This window comes from Hyalella azteca, unplaced genomic scaffold (assembly GCF_000764305.2).
Source record: "Hyalella azteca isolate HAZT.00-mixed unplaced genomic scaffold, Hazt_2.0.2 contig1645, whole genome shotgun sequence".
Lineage (NCBI taxonomy): Eukaryota > Metazoa > Arthropoda > Malacostraca > Amphipoda > Hyalellidae > Hyalella > Hyalella azteca.
The window spans coordinates 67,606-86,050 of NW_025931949.1; the positions used below are offsets into that span (position 1 = coordinate 67,606).

Sequence of the window (18,445 nt, forward strand, 5' to 3'; positions counted from 1 at the left end):
ATTCGCCTATTTGCAACAAGTCGAGACCTATAATGAACAATGTAGTGTGTAGATGTTTTGGTCAGCTGCTTGGCTTAAGTTTCGTGAATAATGTTAATGATAATATGAGTTGTAATACAAGCAATATTAGCACTAAATTAGCCTAAATAATGTAAATAGAGTCAATCTTTTTCGTTATGATTTTTAAATGACCTCTTTAGCTTGGTTGGTATTGCTGTGTATTGTAAAATATTTACAAACTGTAAATATTTTTACACACCCAATTAAATTTTTAATTCACGCAAAACCCTAGTTTTACTGCTACTGCCTAGTTAGCCTAGTTTCACAATAAAAAAAATATTGATAAACGAATAAAAAGCGAAAACATGGCAGGTTTTTTTATGACTTGATTTTTTTTATTTATTACAATCATTGATAATTAAGCCATTTGACTAGTGGACTCGCCAATTATAACGGCAAGTTGAATCTCTTCATTTTCTTGAGCAATATAAGCATCAACACCTCGTCTAAGTTGTTCAGAGTACAGCTGCTTGACGCTTCATGGTACGGTACTCTGGATCGCTTGCTTGGCACAACTTTCTGCTTGTCGAAACAAGTTAGGCTTTCAAGCATATATCTAGCAGTCGTAAACAACGAACTTGCACGTCTTCATCGATGTTGAAGGTGGTGGAAAGGATATCTGGAAAGTGATTAAGTGAGTAACTTGATCCAATAAATAGGGGCAAAGCTTCTTCATAGAAGAAGAAATCGATAAAAACTTTAAGATGGAGTCGATAGAAAATTAATTGTATCTACCTGAGATGTGGATAAAATTGTCATTTCAATTTATACCCTCTACAATTATTTATTCGATGAAATGGAGAGAAAAATTAAATGCGTACCCAGTGAAGTTTTCCCTCTTCTAAAGAAAAATTTTGATGAAGCGTAAGGATTCGACACCATAAGATAAAGATTGTCGGGAGCCTGTCCTGGCAAAAACCACCGCACAAGTGCCGGGATGACATGATTATCACCACTATTATCTTGGCTTTGGCGTTCTGCGCTCTGAGAGATAAATGCTCACATTCCTCTTCGAATGACGCCATTATCCTGACAGCTGACCAAAAATCTACAGGATGGAGCGGATTCACTGGTAAGCGACAGCAATGCCGAGTCGTGGTGGCTTATTTAAAAATATCTGACTGAGATTTATTTATTTCATAAAAATATTTGATTTAAGAAATGCAGTAAAATCAATTGAATCGTTTAAATATATTATGTGATATTTTAATCATTACTATTTCTTATGAATAATAATTTTCTTCGACTAATTTTTTAATATCAGCGCAAGGTGATTCAAGTTTGAAGTAAACTATACGTTCGACATACAGCATAAATAAGAAAACTATTGTACGTTGAAAATCATTCTTTTATTCGGCCCAAAGTTGATCGAAACTTTGAAAAATACTTTCAAAGCGTTTGCTTCAAAATTATTATAAATTCTGACTGCGTTTACACTTTGCAACTTTTTTGCAGAGAAAGTTTGGACAAATACAGCGACGCTCTTTGCATAAACTCACCTCACCTGGACTAGATTCAATCTAAATGTTTCAAAGGTTGCTAGAATATTCCTTTTGACCTGTAAATTGATTGAAAAATTTTTATTTGAATAATGACTAGACAGTGGAACTGCTGTTTTTCCCGCCTAAAAAATATACACGGTCAATGAGAATTCACAAACTGAGCATAACCACGGGATGAAATTTTGATGATGACAACGTTCAATGAAGGAAATAATAGTGATTATCTGCTAAATTTTACTCCGAAAAGCTAGGCGCCATTTTTTTCAAGAGGAAACCGGTTTATTGAGAAATTAATCTCAAATTGTTTTCAAACTTATAACCAAATGACACACTGTTAAATTTTTACACGAGACAATAAATTCCTCACCAATTTTTACACACAAATATTTAAAATATTAAGAATATATGTGAAAAGCGCCGTTGAAGCCGGCTGGACCGAGGGAAGCTCAATGTTTTACAGCTGCCTTCAACCCATCCGATTTGATCAATAAGCCCATATTCAATCAGTCTCTTTCAGGCATTTGCGTAGTTAGTCGTCATAAAATCTATTCTCTTAATAAATTTTTTATTTCGACTGAGTCTGTACGAAGAATATGAAGTTAGCATAACCCAGGATGTTATTTTTTCCATTAGAATTCCTTCCATGCAGTTACTAGTTTTTAACATGCACAGTAATATGTACCTTTTTTAACAAACTGAAAATTGGAGTGAATATAATGACATTTATTCTCTACTTTTTAATTTCAGTTAATCTAGAGTGATTGAAAGTTTGAAACATACTGTTCTAAATCCTTGCTGTTTTACAAGCTCGAAAAAATTTAAATAAATTTACTGGAATTTATTGCAATCAAAATTATGAAAACCAACAGATTGTTAGAAATCCCTTCAAGCATAGAAATATTATTATTTTAATGGTCAAATACGACGCAAATCAGAAGGACACTCCACCAAAGCCATGATTTCCCTGCTCTGAGGTTTTATTGACCCGAGACACGTCTCTCTGAAGCATATTATCGGGCTATAAATCAGAGGAAGTGCTCTGGGGCTCTTATTGCCGAGAGAAGTGCGATGCAGAGGCTCATTCTTACGAATAACTGCATGACGCGCGTCATGGTTCCATGCATTCCCTGATCTTCACAAAACAATGGAAGATCGTAAAAGCAATTTTCAAAATGGGGGTGCAACCTTTTTTACACGAAGGTGAAGTTTCAGAAAACTGCATCCAAATATTGATGTCATGAAATTTGATTTCGAAAGTATCGTGAAATGAATGTTCACGACCCTCAATGTAAGCCGCCATTCACTTTTTACTTGAGCTAAAAAAATTATCTATTCATCAAGAACGCCTTACTCTCATAAATTATGTAATCAAATCATAGTGTATGCTGATGAGTGCCAGAAATTTTTGCACTCAATTTCTACAAACGACAGGATTGCGAAATAATTTTCGCTTGATGAGACCACTTTATGTCTCTTCGTTAACGCTTTTCGTCAGCATCCACAATTCAGGAAAAAATTTCGTTACAATGTAAGCAAACAATTTTAGTAACGCGTATTCAGGCGAGTATTGCTATAAAAACTTCAAACATGCAGCAAATATTTTGGAACATATTTTCTACTGGTCTCTCAGGATACCAAAATTAAAACTGCTAAGTTTAACTAATTATTTCCTAATTTGTCATGGAAAATTTGAATCCGATGATGTCTCCAAAAAAAGATACTACATCTAATAAATAATATTATTCTAAGCTACGTTAAGAATGTATGTTTCTTTTGCATGCAAGGATTAGAGCGATGAATGAACGAGACAGGATGTATACTTTTTGAATGATATTAACGGAATTCAAAATTCATGCTCCCTATCGTGTTTTGAGTAATGTTGATTGGTTTATTGGCATTTTTATGGTTCTATAACTAACTCGGCTGAGAATTTCGAAATATACTGCGGTGGAACTGTGGAACGGTGGAACGGCTACAAATTACACTTGTGAACAATTTCCCTGCAAAGGCTATTTAATTCCTTAATGGTTATTCTTTCAACGGGAGTGAAGTAACCAGGGCATTAATATTTTAAGAGCGTTTTGAGAGGAGAGTTTTTGAAGTGTTCCTGTGCTTTTTGTCACTGGTGGTTTTGATAGTTTTGTACAAAAACGATAAGTGGAATATCCTGTTTATGGCTCCGAATGTCACCGTTGCAGATACGCTTCAAACTGCGACAAATATTCTATCATCCGGTATTATCACAACAGTGATACACGTGATGTAATTAAAATAATCATCTTCACTATGCAACCGGAAGTTTAGTTCGACGAGGACTATTAATGAACTTTCATTTCAATTCTAAACTTGGCAAGTTTAACAAAAATACTTGTAAAGGTTTGGCTTCATGATTTACGTTCATTGCAATGATTTGTGTGATCTTTGGAAATCTATCATCCAGCGATCCCGATATTTATCCGACAGACAAGCTTCTAGATTCGTGTGCAACGGAGCGCGGTGCGTGATGCCTGGATGGAGCGAGTGCATATTTCGCTCGTTCTCGGTAGCAGTTTTCATTGGCCTGAAAGCAACTAACGTTCTGTGAAGAGAAATATTGTGCCATAAACTTTCCAGCCCGAGACCAGCTTCAAACACTAGTCACGGACCTACAGTACGTGGTGCTGTGGCGATTTTCTTTGGTATGTCTTAAAAAACGGAGCGGTGGTTTTCGTTTTCTTTAATATGGAATAAACGCCCGATAACTTCGAATAATAATGAAATATAGTTATATTATTTTATTGAAGAAAAAAATATAAAATTCGCCATAATTCTAAGAAAAAATAACCACCAAAAGGAAATAATTGATATACGTTTTAATTTAGACGCATCAGATGGTTACGTATCAGCTCACGCAGCACCCACCAATTAACAATGAAGGATTATCAGTTATAGTAATATGAAGTTATATTCATAGGCAACCGGTTGAAATGCAAGTGACTCGAGTCGCCATTAGATTATAATAGTCTCCATTAGAGAATATAATAATCCCAAATAAACGTTATACAATGGACAATAAAAAAATATTAACTTGGCGGATCATGCGCATTAATTTATTGCGTAAAGAACTTCTAACACAAAAATTTGTGAGAAATTTTGCAAGCTGTATCATTTAACTGATATACTGTATACAGTTTAGTACGGTTGTATTGCTATAAAAATGTCGTAAAGAATAAGCTTGTGTAGAGTTCAAGTCATGCATTCAAGAATCTTTTGGGATATATTATTTCGATTGTGCCAAGATTGGCGCATTGTAAGCTGCAACACACAATAATAAATAAATTAAACGAAATTAGTTTGAATGTTTTTCAGTAAATGTGCTTTGTAAATAAGTATATAAATAAATATCCTCAAACATAATTTTCAATAGTAAGCCGCTCTATACAAAAATATACGAATTAAACGATATTAGTTTGAATGTTTTTCAGTAAATGTGCTTTGTAAATAAATAAATCAATATCCTCAAGCATAATTTTCTAATCGATTATAAACTAAGGTCTTTATTTGCTTGTATTGTTATAATTTCGAAGATAGTAAACGTGTTTTTTAGGCCTTCAGCGCAGCCGTCAGGACGAACTGCGAGGAACTGCTCAGGCAAAGCTGCTGGACCACGTCCACTGTGAGCGGCGTATCTGCGTTAGAAATATAATAAATTAATAACTCATACTATCTAATAAAATTCATTGATTCAATAATGACATTTCCATTTATTTCTTTGCATTGACGCCGCGGGGTCGCGCATGTCGAGAAAAAGAATCCGGTTTATTTACTCTTTTGATCGCGTGTGGAATAACAGTAATATCTTGTGTTCTATTTCTATTGATAAGTACGACATAAACATGTTCAAAATATATATGAGTTAAATACGGCATAAATATGCAGCAATAAAATATGAAAAAGAATAAATATGTGATCTACGCGTACAAACGCAGAGAAAATGCAAGTCGGATTAATATCTGTTGATTTACCCAGCTGGAAGTAAGCTGAGTCACCGGCCTCCGCGCGCGCGCTGCCGATTGCTTCCCTGAGCGCCAAGACGACAGCATAGGACAGCGCTACTGCAGGCTCCCCGGTCACTGCGATACAAGCATCAAATTATTCGCATTCACACATTTAACAATAGTACCACATTTACCACATTTACCAATAGTATTAAAGAAATTCCATGTTTAAAATAGGAATAAGTGATTACTTTTGAAAAAATTATTTAATTATTATTTAATTAATTATTATGAACAATTAGATTAGAACATAGTTATTTTTTTGTAAGTTAACACACGATGCTTTTCAGCAGCGTTTGAAATTTATTAAGACGAAAAAATTATGTGCAAAAGCTTGGCAAAAATAAAATGAAAGGTAATTTCTTTAATTTTTTTATAAAAATACGACAGGTCCCAATGATATGATATCAATCCGAATTATTTCTCTCACAAAGGAATTACTTGGATAGAAACTTTAAGTTACTGTACATATATAAACTTTTTGCAGAGCACTAACTGATGTCCTTTGCATTAACAATCATAATGCAATAATTTGTTTATAGTTAGGATTATTTATTTGCGTCATTTTGTCACGGTTTAAAGTTATAGCCGATGTTTACCTTTAGACGACAGAACTCCAACGGGGTTGGGCGCATTGCTGAGGAGCGTCACTCGCAGATCAGTTGGGATGTCGGGTGCAAGCAAAGGTTTGTACTCCTAAGTTAATAGCACGCAGAAAATTTCGTTAGATTTAATTACAAGTTATTTTTGATATTAATCATTAACTTTCTAATTATTTATTCAGGTCGAGATTCGTTGCAAATACTTCCGCCAATTGCTTTAATAAATTACTTTATATTTTAGTAACATCTGGTGCCTGATCCGACATTTTTTCATAACTTTGTGCGTTCAAATGCTGTTTTATGTTTAATTTCCTGGTTTTACCGATTTTAAAACTCATTATTTAATAGTAACAGCTGTTATAACAGCTTCACGATAAACAAATAGGTGTGAAATTTCTGTAACTTGGAAAGAGTAAACAAGAGCAACTATCAAGAAGGACTAACCCAAGTGTCTGTGTTGAGCTTGGCCCCAGTCACCGGGTCATATTTGGGCCCCTCAGTGGTGAAGAGTCCCTGGCCCATCACCCAAGATCCTTCCACCTGACCGATGTCCACCAGCGGACTGATGCTCGTGCCGGCGTCCTCTAAGATGTCCGTTCTTAGCACCTGAATCATTAAAAAACTCATATTATATACATTAAGAAATCAATTGTTTAACAAGACACTCCCACATGATGCATACTACAAGTTGATACTTGATATTCTATACATTACCATATCCTACTTTTCAGGAGAGATACTCCCACCACAGTATAAAGACTACCTTAGGATACTCTAAAATTTTCATGGAGAATATTATATTTTCATCAACAAAGATTTCAGTGGAATGCACTGCAAACCATGTATGCCATAAATTTGAAAGCCACCGGAATAATATTTTGAAGTTGCAAAATAGAGCGAAAAAGGCATACAGCAGATAATCTAAAATATTTTGGACTTATATTTTTCGCAAAATGGATTTTTAATATCATGAGTAATAGTTTGGATAAAAATGAGGAAATTTTGTACATTCGCTTACCAAGAACTGCCCAGTGAGAACATCAAGCTCCACTTCGGTGCTCGCAACTCCGTACACTCCGTAGCTTTTGATCTCATCTGGCCCGTTCCTATCCATAAAAGAAATCTAATAATGCTGAGATTTTTTATTCTAAACTTCGTTTACAGATCTCCTGAAAATCTATTGGATAGTTCCAACTCGTATCAAGACGTATTTTTTTTTTAATTTCATAATAAAAGTGAACTCTTATTTGCAGCAAACAAAAACCTCAAAAGCAGCGAATACTTTTAAACTTTTGTCTCAATGGACGAATAATATAATTAGTCAAGGTTGTTATAAGATTAACTGACCAGTAGTACTCGCAAAGAACGACTCCCTGAGAAAAGGCAGTTGAAATTTTTTCCTCCCAGGTTGTTTCTACTGGCAGGTTTAGTGCATCAAGCCGTGCCTTGATCTTCGCCGACGCTTGAGTCGCACACTGTCGTGTAAAAATTAAAGAGTAGGATTCCCAGCGAAAAAGAGAAACTAAAGTTATTTCATTATTCTACTTAGTGATGGCTTTAGGGAAAAAAATGTATATCCTTAGTGGCTCATTAATGCATAAAGTTGTAATAAGTTTGATTTAGTCCTTAGTTTTCATCAGTGTTTTCATTAATAAACAATCACGTGGAGGAAATTTAAATTTCTTCTGCGAGTAAATTCTTCATTTACGTTGAGTCTTAGGCGTGATTTCTTGCACGGACAGAAAGGACTTCTGAAGCCAGCATCTCCGAATATTTCTATATGAATACGTCATTTAATTAGCAGAAATCACACTTCATGACTGAAATTACATTTTGAATGTATTAGCACCGATCGATATCGTGCGTCACAAAGTTAGTTGCAACTTACGTATGTGGTGGCGTCTGAGCCCGCAGAGCCGCCCGTGGTTGTGGTGTTGGCTCCCATGGTTGTCTCTGAAGGCTTGATTTGGATCTTGTCCAGTGAGCAGCCCAGGGCATAGGCAGTTGCTTGAGCAACCTAAAGGGACAATTAGCTTGAGATCATACTACATAAACGTTTTCATATTGTTTGATTTAGACTGTTATCTTATTTGATCATGTAAATGTGTTCAACGATGTTTTCAATGTTTAATTTCCATTGTTATGAAGTTCACTTCAATTGAAGCATAAGTGCCATTCCCTTTGGAGGATAATTTTCTACGTATCATCACACTGTTTTTGCTGGATAATTAAATCAAACTTCAAATGAGCATCCAAAATGAATTTAAAGTTTTTGTTCCTAGCCTTTCACAGAAGTTTGTAGCCTAATCATCTAAAATCACCATATGAAAGTTGGTAGTATATAAAAGTTATCATAATTCACCTTGGTGTTGATCCCTTGTCCGAGCTCGACGCCCGAGTGGCACACGGCCACGGTGCCGTCGTTAGAGTAGATGGCAATGAAGACACCGAAGCCCATGACAGGTGCGACCAAGTACGGCCACATCATCGGCATGACGGCAAGCCCACGCTTGCGCCATCGGTTTTCCTTAATTAAATAAAAAAGCAAATAAAAATGCAATTCGTAGCAATAATCTTTCTATTACATGTCAGCTAATTTCTATACGTGAACACAAAAATTCCGTCATGTCCCAAAATTTTTGCAATAAGGTCATGATTAACGCAGCTCACAGAGTTGAAGACGACAATCGCAGCCTTGCGGTTCGCAACATCAGCTTGAGCTTCGAGCTGGGATATCATATCACCAATAAGGCTCTTTTCGAGTTTGATTTGACGAATGGCTGGGTTCATGCGTTCCCTGCGGGTCATGAACCGGCGAGCGCTCACGGGAAGCATGTCGATAATAACGTCGGCGCCGTCTGGCTTCAAGTTCAACTTGCGGAATTCCAGTGAATCTACGCCGAGGTCTCGAGCCAAGTGCTCCATAATACATTCTATAAATGTAAGGCCTTCCAGCGTTGCTGCAAAAATTGTGAACAGAAAAATTAGAAATAATCAGAAACGTTAATTTTTTACATGAGCGTCTGTGACGAACCTAAGATTAGGCTTTCAATTCAACGAAATTACCTTTCAAAAGTGGGAATTTTTTATTATCCTGATTATACAAAGCTGCATACAAGCGTAATTTATTTTACAGAAGGACATGGATGTCAGTTATGACGGCGAGAAAATAATTACATGAGTTATCCAGTACATCAGTTGAATAAATAACAACTTACTGGGTGAGCGGCAGTAGGTGTTGCAGGCAGTGTCGGTGGTAACCGCGTGACAGTGCACGAGCCAGTTGGGGCACTTATAGCAGCTGTTCATGCAGATGCCAACGCCTTGAGCTGAGGACATCGCTACTGCGAACCCGGCGTCACCGTACACGTTAGCTTCTATGGCTTGCAGGACCCCATTGTCGTCAACTCCAGCCTATCAGGAGGATTATAAAGTGGAAATGTCATTAAATACCAGTTATTTTTTTTTTTGAGATATTCCAAGAAGAATGAGACACGAATTGAGGCATTGAGGAGATCCAAGAAACAAATTTTACTTAATAAGGCCCAACAAGGTTATTGCTGTAACGTACCTTGTAAGTGAGGTAAAATGGATCCCGCCACCCTATCATGGTCATGTTCGTTTCAAGGTCCAGGCTCACTCTAACGGGCTTGCGGAACTTTTGGGCAGCTACAGCCGTGGCGGTCGAGACTAGGTTACCGGCTACGATCTTAGCTCCAAAGCCTCCACCAAGACGTTTCACAGTCACGTTGATACTGTAAACAGCGAAAATTATCAGATGAGATGTCAGTCGTTGTAGTCATTTCATATTAAGACACATATCAAATTTTTAAACAAGAGAAGCACCAAACTCTGAAATGAAAATAATTGGTAAATTCGTGAGTTGTGCATAAGTTATCTATTGAGGAGAGAGAATATAATGTCCATTGCTCATCTCACGTGTTTGTTGGCACTGATAACACTTGAGCGATGGCAGCCTGAGCTCCTGCAGTCCATTGGGTTGAGCAGAAGACATCGAAGTTGTCCTCGTTAGGGATGACCCGAGCGACTTGGGTCTCCATGTGGAAATGGTACTGACCATCGCGGCTCATGGCGCCCTCAACGATACGAGTACTCGTCCCGAAACCAGCTGGAAGTCAAACATTTTTCTCATTGACTATAAGTAAAGAGAGGTAGCGAGCTTATTAGTAAATAAATTTTCTTTCGGTCTTCGAAATTTGTGGGATTTCAAATTACAATGCGTGTATCACTTTAGATGGAAGTGAAAATTTCTGTTGCCGTACGGACTATCTAATTTTAAAATTTATTTATCAATCTCAAGCTTTAGAATTTCTCACCGTCAACGTCGCCTATGACCAATGGGTCAAATGCTACAGACGGTCGTCCTGTTGCCATGGAGTCAGCAATGGTCAGGACCGGTGTTTGCTCGTCTGCGTAGGTCACCTGTACGAGGTTCGCTGCTTGGCGCACCGCGCTTGAGTCACCAACCACCATCCCGATGGCTTGGCCGTAGTAGCTCACTTTCCCCTCAGCAAACACCTGCAAGTAGTTGTTTTTCAATAATTTCCTTTACTCAGAAGAAAATGCCTTTATAACACTTTCTTACCGAATGCCTTTAGGGAAAAAAAATGTGAAATAACATATGTATAAAAAATATAACTCAGTACTCACTGCAGTGAGTGACAGATAGCGCATTTTCCCGTCGACGAAAACTTGAGGTCACGGGCGGACGGACAGACAGACAGACAGACAGACAGACGGACATGGCGAGCACAATAGTGCATTTTTCCATAAATGAGAAAATGCGCTAAAAAGGATTAAATCTTTAGAAATTTTTTGTTTATAATGATTGATTTGACATGCTAAGTTGGATCATCATTCCTAGGCAAGTGTTGCATTGGTGAGATGTCTCACCGGCTCAATGTTGTCAGGGCTGAAAGGTTGCATGGAGTTGATGCCCTTGATGTCACTTGCTGATACGAAGCCTACTATCCCAGGCACAGTCTGAAAACAAATTCACTATTAATAACCACGAATAATGAACGTAAGACACAGGACAATTCCTAAAATATTACTCCACTAGTGATGCAAACCGAGGGAAAATAAAATTAGCAAATTAACGATTTTGACCCAAATTTTTTGGAATTTGAGCGTAATTCCAACCTTCACTTGGCACATTTACCAAGTTTAAAGTATTGATAGTAATAATATTTTTATAACGAGAATGTTACTGACCAGCGCGGCGGAGGCATCTATAGAGACGATAGTAGCGTTGGCTCGCGTCGACAATACGAATCGTCCCGTGAGCTCGTCAGCCGAAAACGGCGCATCGTTGATGTACTTTACTTCGCCTGAAATAATATTAAGGAATGAGAGGAGAAGAATAGAAGAAGTCAGAAAAAGAGTTAAGAAGTAGAGTCGCGATCATAACTAGAAGTAAAATAAAAATATATATACAAAAATTGTATTTATGGAACACCTCTCACGCTTCGTCTCTCAAAACCAGACGTGTTGCAACTATTACGGTGAAAGAAATTGAGAAAATGGCAATTGACTTTACCTGCGCATTGAGCCTTAGCCTCGAGCTTGGGTATAGGCTGGCCTAGAGGCCAAGTGCTCTGGTTGTCGTCGTAGGCTTGAGTGCCGGAGGACAGCGGCCGTACGAGGCTGGAGGCACCGCTCAGGTATTTGGTGTCCACGGTGCCTCCTTTTTCGCTGATGATGGACATGATGGTCTGAGCATCGGAGATAAGTAAATTCATTACAAATTATCTGATCAATTGACAGTAAATTGTGACAAGGGCGAGTCTTATTTAGACAAGGAGAGATTTTTAGTCAGAAGAAAAACACAGCCCAGTCAATAAAATAATGTTTTAGCAAATGTTTTGGCAAATCATGATTTTTATAGAAATATTGGTGGAAATTATGATGAAAGAAATGCTAATCATAACCCGGGTGCGGCTTTTTCCACCGACGAACAACAATTGTAGAAAAACTATAACAATAAATTCCTACAGTGCAAGCCACAAAAGAGAAAAATATCAATCAAAACAAGAATTCGCTCAGTGAATAAATTGGTTTTGTAAATTTGTAATTGGTTTTACGAAATTTTTAATTGGTTTTACGAAATTTGTAATTGGTTTTACGAAATTTGTAATTGGTTTTAACGAAATTTGTTATTGGTTTTACGAAATTTGTAATTGGTTTTACGAAATTTGTAATTGGTTTTCCGAAATTTGTAATTTGTTTTACGAAATTTGTAATTTGTTTTACGAAATTTGTAATTGGTTTTACGAAATTTCTTATTGGTTTTCACGAAATTTGTAATTGGTTTTACGAAATTTGTAATTGGTTTTAAGAAATTTGTAATTGGTTTTAACGAAATTCGTAATTGGTTTTACGAAATTTGTAATCGGTTTTAGGAGTTGACCTTGTAGAGCAGCGTCTGGGCAACTTGCTTCTTGAAGGCAGGGTTCGGCAGCCCTGGTCCGGCGTCTGGCACGACTTCCGCGTCCAAGGATGCGAAGGCGTTCTGAAGCACCGCTCCGTCACGGAGGTCCTTCCCCACCAGGAAGGCTTCCGTGCTCTTTGCCCGGTTCTTTAGAATATTTGTTCTCTTAACTGACATTTGCAATTAATTTTTAATTGATATATGATGGACACAAACACGATAGAAAATCTCTACTCTAAGCAGTGGATTGGGCTAGTTTCTATGCCATAAACCATGTTAGAAATTATTCCTAGTCTTAACTCGATTGTTTGGCATTTTGACCTGCTTTTTATATCTAGGGGAAGAAGATCTATGGGTTCACTTCTCTCTTTTTCATGCATTTCAACCATTGTAATCTCATCTTCAGTATGGTAAGCATAAACAATAATAAACTCACGAAAGAGGAGCTGATGCCGCTGTACGCCAGAACGGGAGCTCCCGTGACAATGAAGTCGTCGCCGACCTCAATTTTGTGGGCAGCGCCGACGAAGGCCAGGGCAAGGGTGTTCCTTGGGGCTACCTGGTAAAATTTCCAAAAATGTATATCAATAAGTAAACATCAAATCTTTTTATGTGTATTTCAAAGTAACCTTCTTTGTTCGTTATGTCCCGCAATAAAACGGTTTCTTTTTGTCTTGTTAACATTACAATTAGAAGTTATTCAAAATTCTTTCAAATGAAAACAACCATGTAAAGTGTTTTGGTGCTCATATTGATTTGTATCACAGGTGTATTGTGACTCGAGTTACGTTACGATTTACGGGACACAGCGGAGAGTTTTATTGCATCCGGAAATTGATAAATGATAAAAAAATGGACTATTATAAGTAAGAAAATGCAACGTACTTTGTACGAACGATAGTAGGAGTTGTCAGGATGGGGAAGATAGCGCAGAGTGAGCATCACTTCTTTGTTGGCTGTCAGGTCTCTACCAAGCAAACTCTCCACGCTGTACCACGTAGAACTGCCATCTGGCACTCCTGCCCGAGATTTTTTTAATAAATACCAATAATTGTTTTCATATGTTAAATTTTCTTTCAGAGAACTAGGTTTACGACGTAGATATTGCAAGCCAGATTTTGTAAAACGAAGCAACATATGTGTTGTGACCTCGTCATCCTGTTATACCCAGGCACAGGCATACAGAAACTGCTGCATCACTGAATAAAGTCTAAGATAGAAGTTTAGTCTGACGTCTAGGATAGAAGTTAGGCCGTAAAACAAATCATTGCCAAACTATTGCACGATTTAACATGATTTCGTTCGGAAGGGTAATTTTTAGTAATATAAAACAATGGTCCTCATCGGCGTGTTCAAATAAAGTTCTAGTTAACTTGGATTTTGGGAAATAAGTGATGTTGGGATAAATTTTTACATCATACCGAGCAAAACTTGAGCCTCGGCGGCCACAGCGGTCAGGAAAAAGTCGGAGGGGAAGCTTGGGTCCTGCATCTTGAGCGCCAGGTTGCCGCTCCATCCTCCCAGCTGCCAAAGTTTGGAGCAGCATTTTACTTAGGATTATTTACCAAAGCTAACTAGAGTGTATTTACCTGAGAATAAAAGTAAAATCCTTCTGACTGAACAGAAAACTACGCAGCGCAATTTTCAGGGGAGTCTCTAGAATTTGATTTCTAGCCAAGCCAGCGAGCAGCAAATGCTGTAAAATTTACGTTGCTAAATGTTTTATCTGACCGTTTTATTGAAAATAAATGCCATTTCCACTGGTTAGTTTAAAAAGCTAAGTAATAGGCGGTTTCGTATTATTAACTAACTTATGAAAATAGATGGAAATCATATGTATTCAACACATTTTCATTCAATATCTTAATGCCAGACTCACATTCCGGATGGAGGAGGATGCAAGCTTCTGGAGATGATCGTCCACCTGCTGTAGATACGAGAAGCCAGTAAGGCTCTTGGCCTGCTGCAGGGCCGCCCTCAGCGTAGTTACAGACACCGCTGCCCCGGCCGTCACTTCAGTGGGCGTCACCTTAACGCTCGCCAAGTCACTCACGTTGCGCGTAGAAATGATGTTGGCAGCGCGTGGGCTGCCTGACCAGCCTACGAATAATAATATTGTCAATTAATATTGTGGAAGCTTTAGCTATACAAAATTGATATCTATTTCATTTAATATTAACCGGCCTAATCATAGAGCATAACTTGGTTTATAGTAATTATTTCGAGTCAATCTTTCACACCGTTCAAAGTTTTTATCTTTGGATGATTGTATGAACGAACTAGTGCACAAGAAAGTTTCATTATTTACCAACTGGAACATATGATTATTAATTTGACTTTTACAGCAGTTTTGATTTTAATTTACTTCGAAAATTAACAACATTAAAATGCTCCATTTTCAATATAAATGCTGATATGTTCTAATATTTAACATCAAATAAGACTTACCCACTGCTGTGTTGCCAAACATGAATGCGTAGGACGCGCCTGCTGGAAGACCTCCAAGGATGCTCAAAAGCTCCTGAAGAGGGAAATTTATGGTAGATTTGTTAAGAATCATTGAAATATTTAAGTACAGAAGAGTTCCTTGAATGCCTATGTGCTTATTAGCAAATCGAACATAGTTTAGAGGTCAGTTGCTCTCCCCCACAAATTATTTCATGCCAAAAAACTGAAAGAATTTCAAGCTTAGGTACACGAAATAAAAAGCAATTACTGCTATATTCTATCCATGGGTGAGCTATAGAAGCTCTCACCGCGGTCGTAGTGGGTGAGTAGAATGTAACGCCGTCAACGGTGACAGCTTTCTGCACGGCCTTGCGTTGACAACAGCCGCTGCCGCCAACAGTTTTGCCAGCTCCCTTGCAACAGCCTCCTGTCTTTGACTTTGCACAAACCGTCTTGTCGATATCCTGCAGAAAAAAATTATCGTGTTCTCATTGACTTAATAAAATGTCTGGGAATTATTGAGTTCGCAATTAAATTTTTTACATTACCTTAATTATAGTGAAACGAATTAATCCTTCACGAGCTGCTTCCTAGAGTTTTTTTAAATAATTGGAGAGTTAATTTATTAATTATTTTCTTCAAGAGTGTTGCTGTATAAGTGGTTTGATTTGATACGTTTAAATTTTAGATAATACTTTCGCTTTCCATATCTGATGCTATTGTTCAAACGACAAAATACATGTTTTAATATCCCGGCAAACATCTAAAACAGCACTAAAAATTAAAATAATCTACCATTTTTGTGAGCAGCCGTTACACTGCCAACGATAAATTCCATAGTATAAATCATGGATCTGAAATGGGGGGAATATGTGCAGGATCAGGGATCTGGTATGGGGGGATATGTGCAGGATCAGGGATCTGGTATGGAGGGATATGTGCAGGATCAGGGATCTGATATGGGGGGATATGTGCAGGATCAGGGATCTGGTATGGAGGAATATGTGCAGGATCAGGGATCTTGTATGGGGGATAATATGTGCAGGATCAGGGATCTGGTATGGGGGAATATGTGCAGGAGCAGGGATCTTGTATGGGGGATAATATGTGCACTAAGAAGTCTATACTTCACCTCAATGTCCGCGGGTGTGATGCTTTTGAAGGCGGCCAGGATGGGCCTGTAGCCTGTACAGCGGCAGATGTGGCCGTCCAAATGTTTCTCGACGTCGTCGTCCGTCCACGTGCCTTTCTCTTGCGTGAGGCTAAAAGCCGAAATTATGATTTGAAATGAAACCACGGAGTCATAGATAAAATGAAGAAAATTACGATTAGGCATAAATTGGATCTGTAATTAAATCAAAATAGCATTTGAAATCAGAAAAATTTTCATGGACGTGACCGCTCATTTTATACGTAAATAACAGATCATTGCATCGTTTGTTATAATCGTTTCCGTGTTTATAAGATGGCTCGTGTTTATACAATACTCATTCATGACATATTAACTGAACTCAACTATTTTTACCCCATTGACTCACCCATACATATTCATGACCATGGCCGGGGAGCAGTAGCCGCACTGGGTGCCGTAATATTCAGCCAGGCGCTCCTGGATGACGTGGTAGCCATCCTCGCGGTTGCCCAAACCTTCGATGGTGGTGATGCTCCAGCCATCGCAGTTGTAGAGCGAGGCCAGGCACTGCATCACCGAACAAATCCCCATTACTAGGATCAATTAGGTTCACATAAGGTGCTTCAAAGTTTAGTTCACAACTACATAACTATTTATTATAGCATGGAGTGATTTGTAATTTTTCTTTTTATAATTCAATGGCTCACCGAGTTGATGGAAAATGTTTTAGTTCCCCCAGTTGCTGCGTCGGGGGCAGTGGCCACGACAGTGCAGGCGCCACAGCCCCCCTGGTAGCAGGTGATGTGGGTGCCTGTCCCTACCTTGTCGCGGATGAACGTCACCAGACGAGTCGAAATTGACTCCTCAGCGCCCACTGATAACCGAAAACGGTTTGCATTATAAAGGGATTTACTGTGAAAATACTGTAAAATATAAGTGATACTTTCTCAAGAGTAAAATTCATCAGTTTGCTGAGAGAATTTAAATTGGAATTTATCAGATTAAAATAAAAAATGGTGCTATACTCACCAACGTACAGCTTCCCGTTTATTGTGACTTGGATGGAGTCACCCATATTGCCGTGGTAACTGAAGTATGAGATAAAACTTTCATGAAAAGTTTATTGAAGATATCATTCAGTTGAACTTGAAACGAAGCACGCACTAAAAACTAAACGAATAACAGTTAACATAGTCTACGTTAACTTAAAAAATATAACTCAGTTCTCACTGCAGTGAGTGACAGAGAGTGCATTTTCTCGTCGACGAAAACGTGAAATCTCGGACGGACAGACGGACGGACGGACGGACGGACATGGCGAGCACAATAGTGCATTTTTCCCATAAATGAGAAAATGCGCTAGAAAGGAAACGATGAAGGGTCTTCTTACCAACAGAAGTTTTTGCAGAAACAGGAAACCTATTTTCAATCTGAGACGTTCAATTTTTTAACTAGTTGATAATAATAATTTCATGTCTCTAAGATAATTCGCATACCTACACACACTTTCTGGAAGAGAAAAGTGACGCAGTTTTCGATGGCCTTAAAGTTAAACCGTCTTCTTCTTGGAAGTTGATGCAGTGGGTAGAGTGGAAGCTCTAACCGCCATTAAATACTTTTAAGACTATCAATTCACGGCTTATCAAGAAGCGATATCACGCGTAAATTTTTATCGGAGCTACAAACTGCCTGGTAACGCAGGAGATTTATTATTTTTCGTCCGCAGCACCTAAAACTCATGTTATTTTAGAATCGAAATGATTCCAGAATTGAAAATGAGTTTAAAAAGTACAGCAGTTTGAATTTTTGAAATTACGACTGGCTTTAGTTTCAAAGTCTCGTTAACATTAGTTGCTGAGTGAAACGAAATGAGTCATAACATTAATTTGGTAATCAAAATTATCTGATGACCGTCTAGAAATCGAACGTCAACACCGATTATTGCCTTATCAGTGTTTTCAGCATGACAATTTATATCAGTTTGAGTCATAGACACCTCTTTATGTGATGCAATTTACATCATGACTTTTATGGAATAATATGCTTTGAAGTGACGCTTGAATAATTTTGACCAATAAATTTTTCCGGTATCAACTAATATAGACTGGTATCAACTGATAAATTTTATGATTGATATGTTAACACCGTTTTGAATGTGAAAAGGATATCCTCACGCAGTACACTTGTGCACATTGCAGCTACACAATTAGTGG

General features: G+C 37.9%; 1 protein-coding gene across 4 annotated transcripts; it reads right to left on the reverse strand.

The window, feature by feature from the left end:
- Nucleotides 1-4,914: 4,914 nt before the first annotated feature.
- Nucleotides 4,915-17,870, reverse strand: LOC108669464 (xanthine dehydrogenase/oxidase). 4 transcript variants are annotated; one of them, XM_018156804.2, is made up of 28 exons: nt 17,739-17,870; nt 17,262-17,320; nt 16,940-17,106; nt 16,639-16,799; nt 16,233-16,362; nt 15,409-15,564; nt 15,101-15,173; nt 14,532-14,752; nt 14,074-14,176; nt 13,538-13,671; nt 13,089-13,211; nt 12,632-12,799; nt 11,762-11,936; nt 11,437-11,552; nt 11,116-11,205; nt 10,539-10,740; nt 10,141-10,330; nt 9,773-9,956; nt 9,420-9,615; nt 8,872-9,161; nt 8,564-8,728; nt 8,090-8,218; nt 7,549-7,676; nt 7,220-7,307; nt 6,646-6,807; nt 6,199-6,295; nt 5,567-5,674; nt 4,915-5,230 (listed from the first exon to the last, which is right to left on the reverse strand). In XM_018156804.2, the coding sequence occupies exons 2-28, from the start codon at nt 17,305-17,307 to the stop codon at nt 5,145-5,147; spliced, it is 3,888 nt and encodes a 1,295-aa protein (XP_018012293.1). In that variant the 5' UTR covers nt 17,308-17,320; nt 17,739-17,870; the 3' UTR covers nt 4,915-5,144. The 4 variants fall into 4 exon arrangements, with proteins under 4 accessions (XP_018012293.1, XP_018012292.1, XP_018012291.1 ...); XM_018156803.2 differs by having other exon boundaries at nt 17,733-17,870; XM_018156802.2 differs by having other exon boundaries at nt 17,729-17,870.
- Nucleotides 17,871-18,445: the final 575 nt, after the last annotated feature.